Source organism: Cyclopterus lumpus, chromosome 17, assembly GCF_009769545.1.
Source record: "Cyclopterus lumpus isolate fCycLum1 chromosome 17, fCycLum1.pri, whole genome shotgun sequence".
Classification (NCBI taxonomy): domain Eukaryota; kingdom Metazoa; phylum Chordata; class Actinopteri; order Perciformes; family Cyclopteridae; genus Cyclopterus; species Cyclopterus lumpus.
The window spans coordinates 18,505,040-18,524,129 of NC_046982.1; the positions used below are offsets into that span (position 1 = coordinate 18,505,040).

At 44.7% G+C, this 19,090-nt stretch overlaps 1 protein-coding gene across 1 annotated transcript; it reads right to left on the reverse strand.

Moving 5' to 3' along the window:
• Nucleotides 1-72: 72 nt before the first annotated feature.
• On the reverse strand, nt 73-8,746 carry lactb2 (lactamase, beta 2). The gene is made up of 7 exons (XM_034556441.1): nt 8,536-8,746; nt 4,519-4,679; nt 4,013-4,133; nt 3,636-3,814; nt 2,752-2,900; nt 2,123-2,210; nt 73-1,237 (listed from the first exon to the last, which is right to left on the reverse strand). The coding sequence occupies exons 1-7, from the start codon at nt 8,655-8,657 to the stop codon at nt 1,194-1,196; spliced, it is 864 nt and encodes a 287-aa protein (XP_034412332.1). The 5' UTR covers nt 8,658-8,746; the 3' UTR covers nt 73-1,193.
• Between the last annotated feature and the right edge of the window lie 10,344 nt (nt 8,747-19,090).

The following is a 19,090-nucleotide window of genomic DNA, read 5'->3' on the forward strand; positions in this document are numbered from 1 at the left end:
TATTAGTGTCAATTTAGACAAAAAAATCGACTGAAGATGATTTTGAAAACAGAAATTTGATCAAAGTTTGAAGGTGTTTTACAGCTTTACTAAAAACAAACGATGTGAATAACATATCCCTTTAGTGATTTAGAGCCCCAATTGTCATCTATTTAGCTACTTCTCTTCTGAAGGAAATTGTATATTTAATGCAAATAATCTCTCAATATATCCCAAATACATTCGTGAAAGACTTTTACTATCAATACAAATACAGTAATATACAAGATGTATTCTACAACACTTATCAATAGTTCCATACTATATTTTAAACGGGTACCCTGAAATCACCTTTAAGTAGAACAACCTACAGAAAAACTTCCTCCTGTTTTGATATAACAAAATAAAATTCCCCAAACAGTCAGATCACATCACAGCTGTTAGTCAACACGAAAACAGATGAGACTCACTAGGGGGGCGACCACAGGTCAAAGGTTCACAGTCGATCTCATTATTACTCACACAATCGTCATCATGACGATTTACTTGAGTTCGTATTCATCTGTTCTTGTTTTTGAAGCAGAGACCCTTATGACTTATATTGTTGAGATAGAAACGTTTATGATGAGCTCAGGATGATCTAATAATTTTCACAAATACACAATAATTTAGCATCATTAATATTTTTTAAACAATCCATCAAATATTCTTTACTTATTTTTTATTTTCACAAATGCAAAACATCTGTGCTAAATTGTACATTATCACAATTTACTGTTCAAAGCCCCTTTATTAAAATTAATTAGCAGAGGCTGCCACCTAGTGTCTGGCTTCAAAACATGTGCAGCATTTCTTGCAACAAGTGTTTAATATTCAAGACTGAGCAGAAAATTACAAGTTTTAATAAAGTGATATGTTTGTGGACTGTTCTCTCAACTTCTCCACCAATGAAAGGCCTTTTCACTCACCGCACAGCTGTTTTTAGGGTTTTGTTCTCAATGGTTAAGTTTTGAGTTATCGGCTGCTAGTTAAAGCGAAGGCAGTGAGATCCGAGACATCCAAGGCAACAAGTGGGACAAACATTCAAGATTCATCAGTGACATCTCCGTCAATCAGCAGATATAAGGAATAATTCAGTCGTAAATATTATGTTATGAGGTGATAATTGGATTTCCATCATCCGTGGCGAAAAGGTCAATTCAGAGAGCACTTCTTCACAGGTTGCTCCTCCATTTGCTGTTTGGTGAAGATTCGTTCACTGAGGGGAAGAAAAAAATTTAAAAAAAATACAGAAAACAGATTTACATTTCTATTTTGGCTGACAGCCAGTGAGTACAAAAGTCTAATCAACCTCCACGGACCCATAACGAGCCACAATGGATACGAGTACATTCATTGAAGCCACTACGAGGAACTTTCAACTTTAACCGTGGTGTTATTGAGCACCGGGGTTCCTTTAAAACCTCTCATTTTACTGCAGCGGGGTCTGACAGTCTCTGCTGGATCTGGATCTACGGTGGACTGGTCTCTGCTGGATCTGGGTCTGTCCACGGTGGACTACTAATACGTTGTGTTTCTGCTCTGACTTTTGGAAAGGTGAATAGTGTCACCAAGCCCGATTACTTTCCACTTCCCGGGATGGACGATTGTGCAGTTTACCTGACGAGCGTTCAGAATCACGATGTAGAAAACAGAGAATCTTCTCCCCGATGGTCTCGTTGACCGACGTGGGTCCACGGAGAGCCGTCAGCGTTAAACTGAGACCGTTTGTGAACCAGTTAAAAGTTCCTCACAGTAACTTTACACCGATTGATGCTCTTTGTACATTGTAAGAGTGACGATGGAGAAAATGAATACAGAAAGAGCATAATTACATTTATAAGGCCACAAAAACCAGATGGAAACCTTCAATATCTACAGGATATGTGCAATATTTATATATGTTGTTTATCAAAATGTGTATTTCTTGAATGTTTGCTGTATGTTTAACTGTTGATTCTATTTGTTTTTTGTTTTGTTACTTATTTATAACATGTTTAAAATGCATCAAATAAATAGAAAATCCAATCAAATACCATAACTTTCTGTATTTCCAGATAAGTCTATATTTAGTAGAATATATTTTTTAAATTTTTTTTTTTACCCAGGCAGATGGTGCCTTCTTTCTCCAGTTTCTTGAGGTGATGGACCAGGTTCACGTTGGCCGCTTTGTGCAGGTACTCAGGGGTGTCCTGTGGGAGAAGCAGTGAGAGACGCACCTGTCGGGTTTTGTTTTTTTTCTGAAAAAAACTGAAAAACCAGCCACACTTCCACCAACAACTCTCCTGGTAATATCAGTCCCGGGACTTCTTCATTCCAAAGAACCACAAGGTCCCTTCAGCTCGTTGTCGTCTGCGTTTTGGTAGCGACAGCCGAGCCTAACTTTACTTTTAATGTTATTAAACAGAGAGAAAAGAAATGCTCTCCCCTCGTTCTAAAAGGTAATCGATACCAAAGTCACCCTCAATCGATACCAGAGTCCTCCCTTGTTTTATGAATGAAGCGGTACCCGAGTAGAAGCAGCGGGTGTGTGCGTCTGACCAATCGGCAACGACCATGCCCTCAATCTGTTTTTTAACGAATTTGCTAATCGCGCCCCCACGGGGACTTGAAGGCATCGCCGCCCCGGGTGGACGCCACTGACCGAACTGCACAGACTACATTTTACAACAGTTTAAATTGGGAAAAGCTGGAAAAGAAGCCAATCCGAGCGGCAGGCGGCTCTGTCCCGACCTTATAGACGATCTTGACGAGCTCCATCGAGGAGAACGGCCGTCCGGCTCCCTTCTGAATGGCTGCCAGGATCTGCTGCTCCCTTTGTTCCCGGTGGCTGATGTAGTATCTGATCTTAGAGGCAGCGTCCTGCACCACGGGTCCGTGACCTGCAGCAGGAACAGCAGCAGGGTTCACAGACTTCACAACGACTCAGATAAGTCTTTTTTTAAACCCTTTTTACTATTTTAAAAAAGGTGTCAATCATATATAATCTGTCTTTATTTGTCATTTCATCTTCATTTAAAGCAACGGGACAGCTGGTTGGCTTGACTGTCCAAATATTTGCTGGTTCACCTTCTCGGGTGTGAGGATCGGTTGGTTTTAGTGTTTTGAGAATATTATTATATTTTATATTTGGGGCTTTGGACTGTTGGTCAGAAAAAACTTTGGACGCCAATAAAGTGTTTCTCTATTTTGTTACATTTTATTGAGTAATTACCAAATTAATTTGGAAAAAAAATACATAAATAATAATGAAAATAATCATTATTGCATCAAACACTAGTGAATGTATGTACGACATTTAAAATAAAGTGAGAATAAATACTGAAGGGATGAAAAATGTAAATATGAGAAGCAAGCTTGTGAAGTGAAAATCTCCGAACCGGTAACATAAATCTAAAAGATTAAAATAAACATGAATAAATGATGACAGATCGGACTGGTTGTACTGAAGAGTTTTCAGGTGTGAACGTGTGTAACTGTGTTACTTTGGCCTCGGAGGAGCTTCCCCCCACGGCATGAATTAATGGTTTTAAAAAACGTATTATCCAGAGAGCATTTCAAGAAATAATATTAACAATGTGTGTCCCGCATACATAAACGTGCGCTCGCTCGCTCACCGGGGTAGATGACGTCGGCCCGAGAGTCCAGCAGGATCCTCAGAGACTTCATGTAATCGTGGAGGTCCTCGAACACGGCCGTGCCCTCGCCCAGGACGCAGTCTCCGGAGAAGAGCACCTGGTCCTCCTCCAGCAGCAGCGCCATGTGGTCGTCGGTGTGGCCCGGGGTGAACAGCACCCTGGGTAAAAAGTAGTGGGAAATGTGGCTCTCTGGATCTCCTCGCGGACATTTGTGCAGAAAAAGGTGTTTGGTATAATACTCATCAACCGCGTCATGCTTGTGAACACACATTTCGCTTATTGTGCGTTATTTTGAATCGTGTGATGCTAGAGTGGTTGAAATGTTCTCATTACAGCCAACGTGCACGTGAACTGACTTGAGCGTGGCCCCTTCCGTCTGGACAACATCTCCGTCTTTCAGGTAGGTGAAGCTTTTCTGTCCGGCCGCGTCTTCGACAGGGCCGGAGCGAGGCAGTTTGCTGACTCTGACCTCGGGACCTGCAGGGGGAGAAAACAGAGAAATGAGGGGAAATAAACAATCATTTAACATGTTTTTTTAGACTTCTCGGGTACGAATTAGACCCAGAGCAGGTTTGGATTGACCCTTTACTGATTCCATAATTGTATTGACCACCAAAACGGGATCAGTTCTTCCTTGGTGGAGATTTGAAGGTTTTTGAAGAAATTCTCCCCCTGGCTTTCCTGAGATATATAGCGCTTAAGAGAATTGGACGGACAGGCGCACCACCGAAAGCCTCTGTCCACGGCTGTCGCCGCCACAGAGGCTTAAAGAACACTGCTTGAAATGAAGAGTGATGAACTTTGAACAGGGCTCAAGAGACCCCAGGGGTCCTTAAACACGTCCCACGCAGCCGGTCCTCACCAGTGATGTCCCTGCAGACGTCCTCCACTCCGCCTGAGTGGTCGCGGTGCCAGTGGGTGACGATGATCTCCTGGATGCTGGCGTTGAACTGACTCAGGGCCTGTTTCAGACTGCTGATGTACTCGGGCACAGCGGGTTCTCCAGTGTCGATCAGCACTCGCCTGGAATAATAATCACACGTTGTATTACAGATATCCAGGGTTTTAAAAGTATATATATATATATATAAATATATATATATATATATATGTGTGTATATATATATATATATATATTTATTTATATATATGTATTACAGATATCCAGGGCTTTAAAAGTATATATATATATATATATATATATATATATATATATATATATATATATATATATATATATATATCTCCTCCTATGAATCGCCACCTTAACGTGGTGGAGGAGTTTGAGTGGCTCAGTGATCCTGGGAGCTATGTTGTCCGGGGCGTCAGCCCCTGGTAGGGTCTCCCAAGGCAAACAGGTCTCGGGGGAGAGCCCAGACTAAGAGCGGTTCAATAAACCCTGATGAATAGCAGCCCACGGATTGTAGCCACCTTGCCCGGACAAGGGAAACCGGGGCACCCTCCCGGAGCCAGACCCAGGAGGGGAGCTCGTCGGCGAGCGTCTGGTGGCCGGGCTTTCGCCCATGGGGCCCGGTCGGGCTCAGCCCGAAAGAACAACATGGAGCAGCTGTCACCCTGTGGACCCACCACCCGCAGGGTGAATTATCGGGGTCGGGTGCTATGTAGACCGGGCGGCGGGCCAGGCGGGAGACCTGGGCGGGCCGATCGCCGGCAGCATAGACTAGCTCTAGGGACGTGGAACGTCACCTCACTAGCGGGGAAAGAGCCGGAGCTGGTGCAGGAGGTGGAGCGGTACCAGCTAGATATAGTTGGGCTCACCTCCACGCACAGCATGGGCTCTGGAACCAAGCTCCTGGAGAAGGGTTGGACTTTGTCCTTTTCTGGAGTTGCCCAGGGTGAGAGGCGCCGGGCGGGAGTGGGGATACTCACGAGCCCCCGGCTGAGCGCCGCTGTGTTGGAGTTTTCCCCGGGGAACGAGAGGGTCGCCTCCCTGCGCCTACGGGTTGCGGGGAGTAAGGCTCTGACTGTTGTTTGTGCTTATGCACCGAACAGCATTTCGGAGTATCCGGCCTTCTTGGAGTCGGTGGGAGGGGTCCTGGAAAGGGCGCCGCCTGCCGACTCCATAGTTCTCCTGGGAGACTTCAACGCTCACGTGGGCAATGACAGAGAAACCTGGCGGGGCGTGATTGGGAGGAACGGCTTGCCCGATCTGAACCCGAATGGTGTTTTGTTGTTGGACTTCTGTGCTAGCCACAGTTTGTCCATAACGAACACCATGTTCGAACATAAGGTGGCTCATAAGTGTACCTGGTACCAGAACACCTTAGGCCGGAGATCAATGATCGACTTTGTAATCGTATCATCTGATCTGCGGCCGTATGTCTTGGACACTCGGGTGAAGAGAGGAGCAGAGCTGTCAACTGATCACCACCTGGTGGTGAGTTGGATCAGATGGCGGGGGACTCGGCTAGAGAGACCTGGCAAGCCCAAACGTGTAGTGAGGGTGAACTGGGAACGTCTGGCAGAGGATCCTGTCCGGGAGGTCTTCAACTCCCACCTCCGGAAGAACTTCTCACAAATCCCGAGGGAGGCTGGGGACATGGAATCCGAGTGGACCTTGTTCAAAGCCTCTATTGTGGACGTGGCTGCTCGGGGCTGTGGCCGGAAGGTCATCGGTGCCTGTCGTGGCGGCAACCCTAGAACCCGGTGGTGGACACCGGGGGTGAGGGTAGCCGTCAAACTGAAGAAGGAGGCCTTTCGGGCCTGGCTGGCCCAGGGGTCTCCTGAAGCAGCTGACGGGTACCGGCGGGCCAAAAGGGCTGCAGCGACGATGGTCGCGGAGGCTAAAACTCGGGCATGGGAGGAGTTCGGGGAGGCCATGGAGAAGGACTTTCGGTTGGCCTCAAGGAAGTTCTGGCAAACCATCCGACGGCTCAGGAAGGGAAAGCAGGGTCTACCCCAGGCTGTTCTCAGCAGGGGGGGGGAACTGCTGACCCGGACTGGGGACATCGTCGGGCGGTGGAAAGAGCACTTTGAGGAACTCCTAAACCCGGCCAACATGTCCCCCGGAGAGGGGGCAGCGCCGGAAGACTTTGGGGTGGATTCACCCATATCCCTGGCAGAGGTCGCTAAGGTAGTCAAAAAGCTCCTTGGTGGCAAGGCGCCAGGGGTGGATGAGATCCGCCCTGAGATGCTGAAAGCGCTGGACATTGTTGGGCTGTCTTGGTTGACACGCCTTTTCAGTGTCGCATGGGGGTCGGGAACAGTGCCCATGGACTGGCAGACCGGGGTGGTGGTTCCCATCTTCAAGAAGGGGGACCGGAGAGTGTGCTCGAACTATCGTGGTATCACACTGCTCAGCCTCCCGGGAAAAGCTTATGCCAGGGTGCTGGAGAGGAGGCTCCGACCGCTTGTCGAACCTCAGATTCAGGACGAACAGTGCGGATTCCGTCCCGGTCGTGGAACAGTGGACCAGCTCTTTACCCTCGCAAGATTACTGGAGGGGTCCTGGGAGTTTGCCCAACCAGTTTACATGTGCTTTGTAGACCTGGAGAAGGCTTTCGACCGGGTCCCTCGGGGGTTTTTGTGGGGGGTGCTGCGGGAGTATGGGGTGCCGGACCCGTTGGCACGGGCCATCCGGTCTCTGTATGCCTGCAGTAGGAGCTGTGTTCGTCTCCTCGGTAGTAAGTCAGACACGTTCCCGGTGGGTGTTGGCCTCCGCCAGGGCTGCCCTTTATCACCGGTCCTGTTCGTGACCTTCATGGACAGGATATCTAGGCGCAGCCAGGGGGCGGAGAGGATCCGGTTCGGGAGTCTCGGGATCGCCTCTCTGCTGTTTGCGGATGATGTGGTCCTGTTTGCCTCCTCGGACCGTGACCTCCAGCATTCACTGGGGCGTTTTGCAGCCGAGTGCGAAGCGGCAGGGATGAGAGTTAGCACCTCCAAATCTGAGGCCATGGTGCTCTGCCGGAAACCGGCGGATTGCTCCCTCCAGGTGGGGGCAAACTGCCTACCCCAAGCGAAGGAGTTCAAGTATCTCGGGGTCTTGTTCACGAGTGAGGGTAAGGTGGAGCGGGAGATCGATAGGCGGATCGGTGCGGCTGCAGCAGTAAAACAGGCGCTGTACCGGTCCGTCTTAGTGAAGAGGGAGCTGAGCCGGAAGGCAAAGCTCTCCATTTACTGGTCGGTCTACGTTCCAACCCTCACCTATGGTCACGAACTCTGGGTCGTGACCGAAAGAACGAGATCTCGGATACAAGCGGCCAAAATGAGCTTCCTCCGTAGGGTGGCCGGGCTCAGCCTTAGAGATAGGGTAAGGAGCTTGGACATCAGGGGGGAGCTTGGAGTCGAGTCGCTGCTCCTTCGTGTCGAAAGGAGTCAGCTGAGGTGGTTCGGGCATCTAGTTAGGATGCCTCCTGGACGCCTCCCATTAGAGGTTTTCCGGGCACGTCCAACTGGTAGGAGGCCCCGAGGAAGACCGAGGACACGCTGGAGGGATTATATCTCCCGGCTCGCCTTGGAACGCCTCGGGATCCCCCAGAATGAGCTGGAAAGTGCTGCGGGTGAGAGGGAAGCCTGGGTCGGCCTGCTGAACCTGCTGCCACCGCGACCCGACCCCGGATAAGCGGGTGATAATGGATGGATATATATATATATATAGTATATATAAAAAAATATAAGAATAAATAAATATATACAAATAAATATATGAGAATAAATACATACATATATATAAATATAGATACATAAATAAATGTGCTTTGCATAGCCTTTAGTTGATAATCCATACATATTGAATGAATCGTTTCATTAGTAAATTTGGGGGGGGGGGGGGTGACGTCGATGTCCACGGACATTGAACCCATCTGTCAAAGTTTTTTTTTTTTTTTTTAGGAAACATTAACGTACGCTCCGTCACCTTTCTCCGGTTCCGACCAGGTACGTGTTCGTCCCCTGCAGGGTCATCGGCCCCGGGTTGCAGCCCAGAACCCGGACGACGCGGGCGGACAGCTGCTCTATCCGCGGGATGATAGCGCTCATAGTCGGAGGCGAAGTCACGTCGGCTGCGAAGAAACGGAGCAGAACACACCCATTACCTATGTGGAAGCCAAACCGGATGTGTACCGGAAACAGGTATGGTGATGGACGGTCTTTACTTCCGGTCGTGTCTCCAAAGCAGCCTTCAAAGTAAAAGTCCCTATTTCACAAGGTGATATAGAGATTCGTAGAGGTATTACTTATACTAGTAACTAGTACTTCTATTCGGCCCAGTATAGATACTGCTTGTTAATTATTATGTTGACACAAAAACAATAAATTAACGAATCGTAATTGCGTACGTAATTATTTTATTGTTTATTATGTTATCACTTGTTTATTCATTTTGAATATATTATATCTGTGAACTTAATTTCCCTGCTGCGATGACGAATGATGGAGTTCCCAATGATTTTACTATTTCTTTTTGTTTCTGTTTCATATTGGTTATTGTCAGCTGATCTGTGGCGTATTGCTCTGATTACATCGTGTGTCCCTTTGCCTTACGCTGTGTGCATATTTCTTTCACCTATCCTAGTGTGTCAAATACTGTTGTTTTTTATTTATTTATTTTCTCAGCATTTGTACAGCGGTTCGCTGTGTAAACCAGCTTCTCTCGGGTTATAAATAGCTCTCCTCGTTTGCTTCCGTTCACACATAGATGTACAAACACTCGCATCACTTTCACATTAGTTCCATATTCATTCTCTTCACAGGTGCTTACAATCCTTTAAAGGCAGCGCCAACGAGGCCGGAAACAATTGAATGGGCCCATTACAGGACATTTACTGAAGATCTGTCACAATAAATGTCATCTGACCATAAAGAAATGTCATCTGACCACATATTAATGTCAGCAGCGCAGACCCCAACACTAGACCCCGACACCAGATGGCGCTATTCTACAGTCTGATAGCAGTAGCTGAATCACTTCTCAAGCTCCACTGATGCACTTAACGGGAATTTTTATGTGGGGGATTTTTATTGTATAAAAATTAAAAAAAATCATAATTAAAAGCTGTTTAACCCCATGCATGGGTGCTGCTCTGTGTCTGACCCTGACCTTTGACCTCTCTGTAGGAAACATCCCACAATTACATAGACATAATACTTTGAGGACTAATTTAATGAAGTCTGAAGTGGTTTTTGCTGTATTGACCGACTACAGGCCGGACAAAAATACCATCACAGTGGAAAAAAATACCACCATATTCCTGCATTTTACTTTAATCGCCATGCTCGTATTCCAGTTTACATAATTCAGGCTGAGCAGCCTTAAAGTGATTTTAAGATGATTTGTTTCTCTTCATTGTCTTTATGCATTCTCTATGGTTTTGTGTCTCTTTGTGTTCACTTCTTTTGTCTCTTTGTAGTTGCTTCTTGTCTATATTTCTTTTCATTTATTGTCAATGTGCAACACAGGGATGCATACGTAAATTCAGTTGTAGCTCATTTGTAACACAACAAATGTTTGACAAACAAAACAAAACAAAAATATTCCTGTAGTGCATTTTTTATTTTTTTGCATCACAGGGAATGTAAACAGCGGGAATAGAAACACGATTCTCTGGGCAGTTAATAAGGGAGACATCTTCCCATTAAAAATGTTACATTTTTTATTTATTTATTTTTATTTTTTATTGTTTTTGATTCGTTATTATTATCTTTAGTTATTTCCTTACTTTTATTTCTGTTTTACTTTCCTGTTTTTAAAAATGAAAATACTTGTTCTTTGATCCCTGTATATCATATTGTTCATTATCACCAATAAAGTATCTATTAAAAAAAAAAAAAAAAAATGTAACATAAGGAAGAAAAAAAACACTGACCATCAACTCTGACAGATGTTTGAGGTCACCATCATCAGGATGTAAACCCAGAGTCCAGCTCCTCTCTGTCCGCCCGTCAGGTGCAGCTGGATCCTGGACCACGATGGATCCAGGTCTCTGTGAAGACGTGGGCTCAACAGTCACCGACCTCCCGCTGCTTTCATCCCATCTTATTTTTCTGCGACCGAACATCAAATGTCCAGGAGCATGCTGGGTAGTGGAGTAGCCTCAGGTCCTCTAGCTGGTTTAGCTTAGCCTCCTTCTCGGCTCTCCTTCCGGGGTTCGTCTCAAAGTCCGCTGCAGCACTTGATCCGATCACCACGCTTCCTTTTCGGATGTTGACGAATGTATTCTGTCATATGCCATAAGTAATAAACAAGAAAAATGTCCACGCGCCGCCATTTTAAATCAGTCATTGTGAGTCTCCTTAAAGCTGTTTTGTGTCTCTTTGAGTGACATTTAGTTGGGGGGGGGGGGCCCTCCGGACACTTTGGTAAACACACCTGGTAAAATACAAAAACATTTGTGATCCCCTCACAAAACTCAAAGATGCAATCGAAGGATGGAGAGCAATGAAGAGGCATCTTCTGGTCCCGCTGTAATTAAGAAACACAAGGCGGTTTGAAGGCCGTGGAGGATACGTGGCGCGCCTCCTTCTCATTTCCTCTAATGAGCATTGAATCTCTCACGCGGAGCATGACGGGATCACAAGTCGGAGGGAAATGTGGTTGGCGTGACTGGCGCCAACCGGTGAGTTATAATGGAGAAACGGTACCATGGTAACCAATTATACCTGAGATTTGTTTCCTCTTTAAAATAATGTCAATTGCAGCCATGTATTCCGCTGGGGAAATGCATCTGCACGGTTTCCTGAAACCGATCCTCTTCACTCGAGAAGATAAACTTCAGAACATGTGGAATGAACAACGAGGCATTGATATTAACGAGACCAAATCAATGGCACAGTCAGACAGATTTCGTCCCGTGTCTTTAATTTAATATATGCTCTCGCTGAAACCGGATATTAGGCCAGGACGTGATGTAACGAGGGGGTCGTTCAAAAGGGCAAACCAATTGGGGGTCATCCTGGAAGCAGGAAGCTGTTTTACTCCTGTATGCAAAAAGAAAACAATAACAATAATCTCAGCTAAAATCAGCTGGTTGAATAGAGTTTCACTCAGATTTCTTCATCCCGTTCTATAGTTCAAAATGCAGAAGCAAGGTCGGGAAAAAAAATGCCCAAAACGCTTCTGTGGATACACGTTTGATTTGTGCTTTCCACGTAATTTCCTCTTCATTTACCAACACGTCCCTGGCGCCTACTTATAACCCTAAACAATAACTAAAGTACTTTATGAGAGGAAACACAAGGGATGATCTTCTCCAGCAGGCTTTACATTACGTTGAACCCATTAGCTCTCCTCCTGAGTGCATGGCCGGTAATCCTACATGCATTACGGCTCCAGGTCCATGCCGTCAAATGAGCCACGCTTCCTCCTTTGAAACGCCTCGTTTGAATATTTGTCTCCAATAAAATATGATCCATAAAAATGGGTTTTAAAAGAGGGCATTATTCAGCTCTCTATAATATTTACAGGTAGAATAGGTGGAAGGGGGGGCAGAGAGACATTATTTCCCTAAATGAAATAGATCCTGACACCTGGGCGTCCAAGGGCCCCATCCTCCTCTCTCTCTCTCTCTCTCTCTCTCTCTCTCTTTGTAATTACACGACATAATGGTGGTGCAGTCGGCTCGTAATCTCCCATTATAATCAGTCTCGGCTGCCTCCACTAGCTCTCCACCACGGATTCTAATTCAATATAAATGTAAATGACTGGGAGAGAGAGAGAGAGAGAGAGAGAGAGGGAAGGTGGTGGGTGCGTCAGGAACATTATGGTGTGTAAATGTTGAGTCTGATCTCCACACAAATCCCTACTTATATTTACGAGAAGTCGCGTGCATATGTCTTAATAATAATAATATGGACAAATTGAACGCAGATCGCGAGGTGGTCGGCAGCGAGTCGCCATTAAACTCTCGTTTGTTCAGGCTGTTCTCAGGCGGCGCTCGTAGTTAAACCAACGGAAATTAATACTCTGTAGTTCGTAGATTCGGGCCACGTAATCAATTCGTATGTAATCCACGTAATCATGAAGCAGGAAGTACGAACCAATCAGAAGCGTGCATGAGCTAAAAGGAGAGTGTGTGTGTGTGTGTGTGTGTGGGGGGGGGGGGGGGGGTTTGACTCTGACCAAGCTGTCCGTTCATTATTGAAATATTTGTTATGTAACTTCCAGACTTACAAGTAACGCTTCTGTGGTTATTTGAACCCAAATGACGATCTTTTCCAAAACCTAACGTAAGAAGTATTTCACGATCTTCACGATCTCAAACCTAACTGTTTCACGATCTTTTTTTAAACCTAACTAAGTGGTTCCCAAGGTTTTTTTAAACTGTACTAAATATTTCACGATCTCAAACCTAACTGTTTCACGATCTTTTTTTAAACCTAACAAAGTGGTTCCCGATCTTTTTTTAAACCGTACTAAATATTTCACGATCTTCACGATCTCAAACCTAACTCATTCACGATCTTTTTTTAAAACCTAACCAAGTGTTTCACAATGTTTTTTTAAACTGTACTAACTATTTCACGATCTTCACGATCTCAAACCTAACTCATTCACGATCTTGACCTAAACCGAAAAACTAAGTAGTTTTGTTTGCGTAAATCTAATTAAGTTTGTTTTATGTGAAGACGGAAGTTTATTTTGAAAAGACCGTATGCGTGTAAGTGTAAATTGACACGTGTTGCTGGACTTTTGTAGGAAAATGCACCAAGAATGAGGCATAGCTTTTGCGTAAGATATCATACAAACTTTTATTTTAATGAATAAATGAAAAAAAGTATTTCTCTATTTCTATTTCTATTGGTAAATTAAATACATGTAGACTGTTCAGTTTATATTTGTTCAGGTTTTGACATATTTGTTTCAGAGATTTACGCCTCCACCTTAACAAAGTGGAGGTGATTGTGTAATTGAGCGCTAAGGCTTGGCATTTATCATGTGAAATGTAGTACTTTTATTTTTAGTGCTTGTTATTATTATTTTAAAAAAGAGTTTAATCTCATAACTCTCATAACAAATGCCATTAAAGATCCTGCAAAGTGAGTAATATGGACTGAAAAGCCAATTATTCTTCCGTAATTAATTTGTTTAATATTGCGTATTGGAATGAAGCCCTTCTTCTGTCATGTGAGTTTTGACAGAAGATGATATCAAGTTCATTTAAATTAAGCACAGAACATGGCACCTTTGATACCTGCAAAGTAACTGTGAAAAATCTCCTCGCAGCTTCAGTCTGCGGTGAGGAATGAGGCAATATGTTACCAAACTGTATCGCGATTCATAATTCAAAATGCAGCGTAATTAACTTTCTTCTCCGGAGCCTTAATGTGAATCCAAATTAAATAAGTGGAGGGGGTGTGTGGGGGTGTGTGGGGGTGGGGTGGCAGGAGATATCAATTTAGGAGACGAGGGAGTAAGAGTCAGAGTAAGAGACAGTGAGCAGTGGTGGTAAAGAGAGAGAGAACAGATTAGAAGAAATGTGGGATTAAAGTACGAATATGATGACTTGTTAATTCGATTATTTTAACTTTTAATTCTGTTGTTGTCGACTCAGGGTATTCAGGGCTTGAAAAGTGTGGTCGACCGTGTCTCGAAGGCTAAAAGTGTGTTTTTAAGCCGCCTCCAAAATGAAGTTTGCATTAATTAGGTTTTGACGGGTCGATGCCCGAACACGTCGTTCACTAGATTAGATTATATTAGATTTGACATAAAAATTCAGTTAGGATATTTTTTGTGAAGTACAACTGTGGAGGGAAGGAGGACTTTAGTTGCCCAAAGCCGCTCGTTTTATAAGGTAACGTCATCCTGAAAAAGAAGTCGGGCCAAGCGACACATGAAGAAAAGAAAAATAACCCAAACTGCCGTGAGGCTGTGTTGTTTGGTCCGTACCAACATGGAGGCGATACCCTCCAATGCAACCCGAGGCTGGATGTGAGGGACCGTGACTCAGCGGCAGAGGCAGCTTCCCTCCGGACGAAATTAAGGTGACTCTCCGCCGACATGCTGACTCACTGCAGACCGACAGGAGAGAGACAGTGATGACACTTACTGTGTGCAAGGAGGAGTGTACTTATAATCCAAGTAAATACACTTACTTACTTATGTCCAATTGGGATTAAGTACAGACAGACAGACGGATAGAAATACAGACAGACAGACAGACAGATAGAAATACAGACACATAGATAGAAATACAGACAGATAGACAGACAGATAGATATATAGAAATACAGACACATAGATAGAAATACAGACAGACAGACAGACAGACAGACAGACAGATAGATAGATAGAAATACAGACACATAGATAGAAATACAGACAGACAGACAGACAGATAGATAGATAGAAATACAGACACATAGATAGAAATACAGACAGACAGGTCAGTGATCTGGTGTAACACTGTCTGATTTGGAGGCCGGCCAACTAGGGGAAAACTGTCAGACACTGGCAGGAAGCTGCTGATTAATCTGAGCAGTACTGCAGAAAAAAAATCCTTCGAGAGGCAGTGTGTGTGTGTGTGTGTGTGTGAGAGTGAGAAAGAGAGAGAGAGAGAGAGTGAGTGAGAGGAAGGCAGTAAAATATGACAAAGTGTGACAAAAAGGACAAAGAGGGAGGGACAGCCATTTAGTGTTATGTTGTAGATAGTTTGTATCCTTTAAAAAAAATGTATTACACTGATTCTGCAGCGCTGCTCATCCAACATTCATGCCAATAAAGCAAATTGAATAGAAATTGAACCGAGAGCTCAGAGAACAGGAGCGAAAAGGATGAATTAAGGACAGAGTAGACGGGAGGGAGGAGGACAAAGAGAGGGAGGGGGCGGCGAGGTGTGAGACAATAAAAAGATGGGGGGGGGGGGCTGAAAGTGGATGATATCTGTTGAGAAATGGTGTGAGAGGGACGACAGGAAGTTGGCTGTTTGCGAAGGACTACTCTGTATTTCAGCACGCATCCAGCCACCAAGCAACACTTACTTTGACAACACGTCAACTTCAAATAAATAAATTGATGATTCGCACTCCCCGGTGCCCACGGTTGAAATTGGGATGGGGGGGGGGGGGAGTTTGAAGTCACATGGACAGTGTGAGGCAATTTAGAGAATGGACGCCGGCGTTCCTGGGGGTCAACTGAGCGTCCAATCCGAGTGCCAGGTAGACCAGACGCCCGTCTCCGAGAGGCGAGAAGACGGCGAGACCCTCGACGCCCTTCACTGTGGCGGTTGTCCTGTGGCCCTTCGCTTCAAACTGTGACGCTCTAGGTAGCCCTCTAGCGCCAGCTAGCGGTTTAAAAAAAAAAAAAAAAAAAAGTAATTCTCTCGTGGCTTTACTCAAGATTTTAGGTGTAATAACGCAAGCAAGCCTGCGGGGGACTGTTTGACATTATTAGCCTTAGACAGGATAAATGCGACACGTCCTCACACCTAAACAACACAATAAGTCGTTGAACAATGACTCTGGTGGGTTGGAGTCAAACAAACACAGGACTTTCACCCAGGAGAATGATCTTGAAACTTCTGAAGACCAGAAGTATGAATATAAAATACAAAGTGGGCTTTTTTCTTTTGCTTTAAAGCTTTTCTAGATTGCTTCTCATCAGACTTCTGGCATTCTACAATGTGATTTACTCATCCACTTACATTTGGCCGATAGAAAGACAAACAGAAGCTTTCTCTCTCTCTCTCTCTCTCTCTCTCTGTCTCTCTCTCTCTCTCTCTCTCTCTCTCTCTCTCTCTCTCTCTCTCTCTCTCTCTCTCTCTCTCTCTCTCTCTCTATATATATATATATATATATATATATATATATATATATATATATATATATATATAATATATATATATAAAATGCAGGGAGAGGAATTCATCGCCTGTTCTCTCATAGGAATGTGTTTCCCTTCACCGGTCATCATCTCATCTCATTTGTTTCACCTCTCTCCCCTCTGAATATCACATCCAGACAACACGGAATCACTCTGAAAAGGCACGGCGGCCGCCGGCGACCCGGGGACATTTGCAATTCAGATTAAAATCACCCTCGGTGAGCGAAAAAAAAAAAAAAAAGTGTTTAAATATTAAATATCCAAAAAAAGTCCAAACGTGATCCTGGATGATTGGGTGTCATGTCAACAGCGAGTTCCCTTTAATTACTTCTTCAAACCGCGCGGTGCGTTCACTGCACCCTCGTGTTTCCGCACACTGATGCGGAGTCAGGCCTTTATTTTCCAGACGCGGCGCTGGAGGTCGACCCAGTCGAAATGGTCGTGCTTTTCTACTCGTCACCAGTTTTAACGGCGTCTGCCCGCGCATACAGAGGCCAACACACACTTTTATTTAAAAAACAGACGCTTGTAGCGGCATTCGGCTCAGCTCGTGCTCCTGAAGGTCCGCCCTCTGAGAAACCCGATTAGAGAGAGTGAATTGATGATTTAGTTGCTTCTTGCAGGTACAGAAGGACTGCCACTATTGAGCGTGTTGTAACAATGGGCTGAAATTCCTGCGCGGGAACAAAAAAACATAATTAATATGTCTCCTACATTTACGTCGACACTTTAAAGGGTTGACATATACATTCCTTTCGGTGCTTGTGCACGCGGAAGTGATCGTGTTTTGGATGCCGGAGGAGTGACGTAGTAGAGACGGCGTATACGTCTCTGGGAGCTGTCAATCACAGCAATGAGCAGGACACGTATGTGTGCATGGAAAATCCACATCCAAGCGACATGAGAAAGAGCGAAGGGCTGACACCAAAGGGCCCAACCTCCTGCAAGCGATGAAATAACGAATATGCATGTCGGCCGAAGCTTTAGCTCCACAACAAATGACCCACAACAAAGTGTTTGTCTGTGTGAGTGTCACATCCCCTCTGTGGGCTTCAAAGTTGGATAAAACCAAACGGAAAAAAAGAAGAAGAAAAGCTGTCAGCAAGTTCACATCTCAAACCACTCCTGTTGCGTAATCCACCGCTCCACTTAAGCGTCCCAATGCGTCCCAAACACTTGAGAGGAAATTAGAAATGATTCCCTCAATTTTCATGAGCAAACGAACCCAAGTTGGCAAATCACATTACAAACAAACAAACTGACAACTGAGAAGCCGTCTTGCCTGAAAAACACTCTTCCTCCTCCTCCTCCTCCTCCTCCTCCTCCTCCACTCTTGGTTTGAAGATTGCCCGACACTGAATGAATGGCAGTTGAGTTAAGCCTCACTTTTCATTCCCCTATTTAGACCCAGGGAATGAATCTCCAGATAATACTCACACCTTTGGACCTCGGGAATTGAAAAGTACCCTGCGAGTCTGCAGGATACGAGGCCATATTGGATCTGGGAAAATGGCCCCAGACGCCATTACAGCTCATTTAAAGTTAAAGATGGGAGTTTTTTTTTCTTTTTTTCTTCTTTGCCCTGGGGCACATAGAGGCTCCTCAGAGTGAAGGGCTGATATTAGCTTGAGCGGCCAGAGCAACGGAGTTGGAACAGATAGGAGGAAAAACCGTTTAAAACCATGCAGGAGGCCACTTCTGTGAGTGTTTCTTACTTTATGGTTTTAAATTGACTTCAATTGTTAGCACTCTATGTCAAACTGTGATAAAAAACGTTTATGAAAAAGCCAGTTGGAAGGTATTCAAAGATAATCAACCGAGAGAAAACTTCCCAAACAATTTAAAAATAAGTATAATCCAAAAAACAACATACCTGGTTCTGTATTTTTGCTTCGGACCATATGATTTATTTACAAGTGTTCCAGGCAGTCACCAGTTTTCCATTTGCATCTGCATGAAAAGCAAATCTATCAAGTTCCACAAAAAAATCCATGTCATGTGTAAATTCAAAGAGGGAGAGAGATTTTTTTCTAAATGGACTATACATATAAATAAGTGGTCTAGATAAGCTACTATGATTGGCTGGGTGGTGGAGTTGTTCTTCTGAAGTGGCATCCTGAAGAAGCCACTACAGAAATGTGCTGACCACCAGAGGGCATCTCCCCTGGACGTATAGAAGTCTATGCTTCATGTGTTAAAGCTGCATTCTCTCCATTGACCACCAGAGGGCATCTCCCCTGGACGTATAGAAGTCTATGCTTCATGTGTTAAAGCTGCATTCTCTCCATTGACCACCAGAGGGCATCTCCCCTGGACGTATATAATACTATGCTTCATGTGTTAAAGCTGCATTCTCTCCATTGACCACCAGAGGGCATCTCCCCTGGACGTATAGAAGTCTATGCTTCATGTGTTAAAGCTGCATTCTCTCCATTGACCACCAGGGGGCAACTCCTCTGTTTGTATTGAAGTCTATGAGAAAATGACTCCACCTCTCTCTTGATTTATTCCCTCAGTAAACATTGTAAACATGAGTTTATGGTCTCAATCTCTAATTTCAAGTCTTCTTCAATACGGCATGATGTTCATTTAGTAAATGATGCACCATTTAGAGTCAAACAGACCATAAAGCAGGGTATGCTTTAGGGCGGGGCTA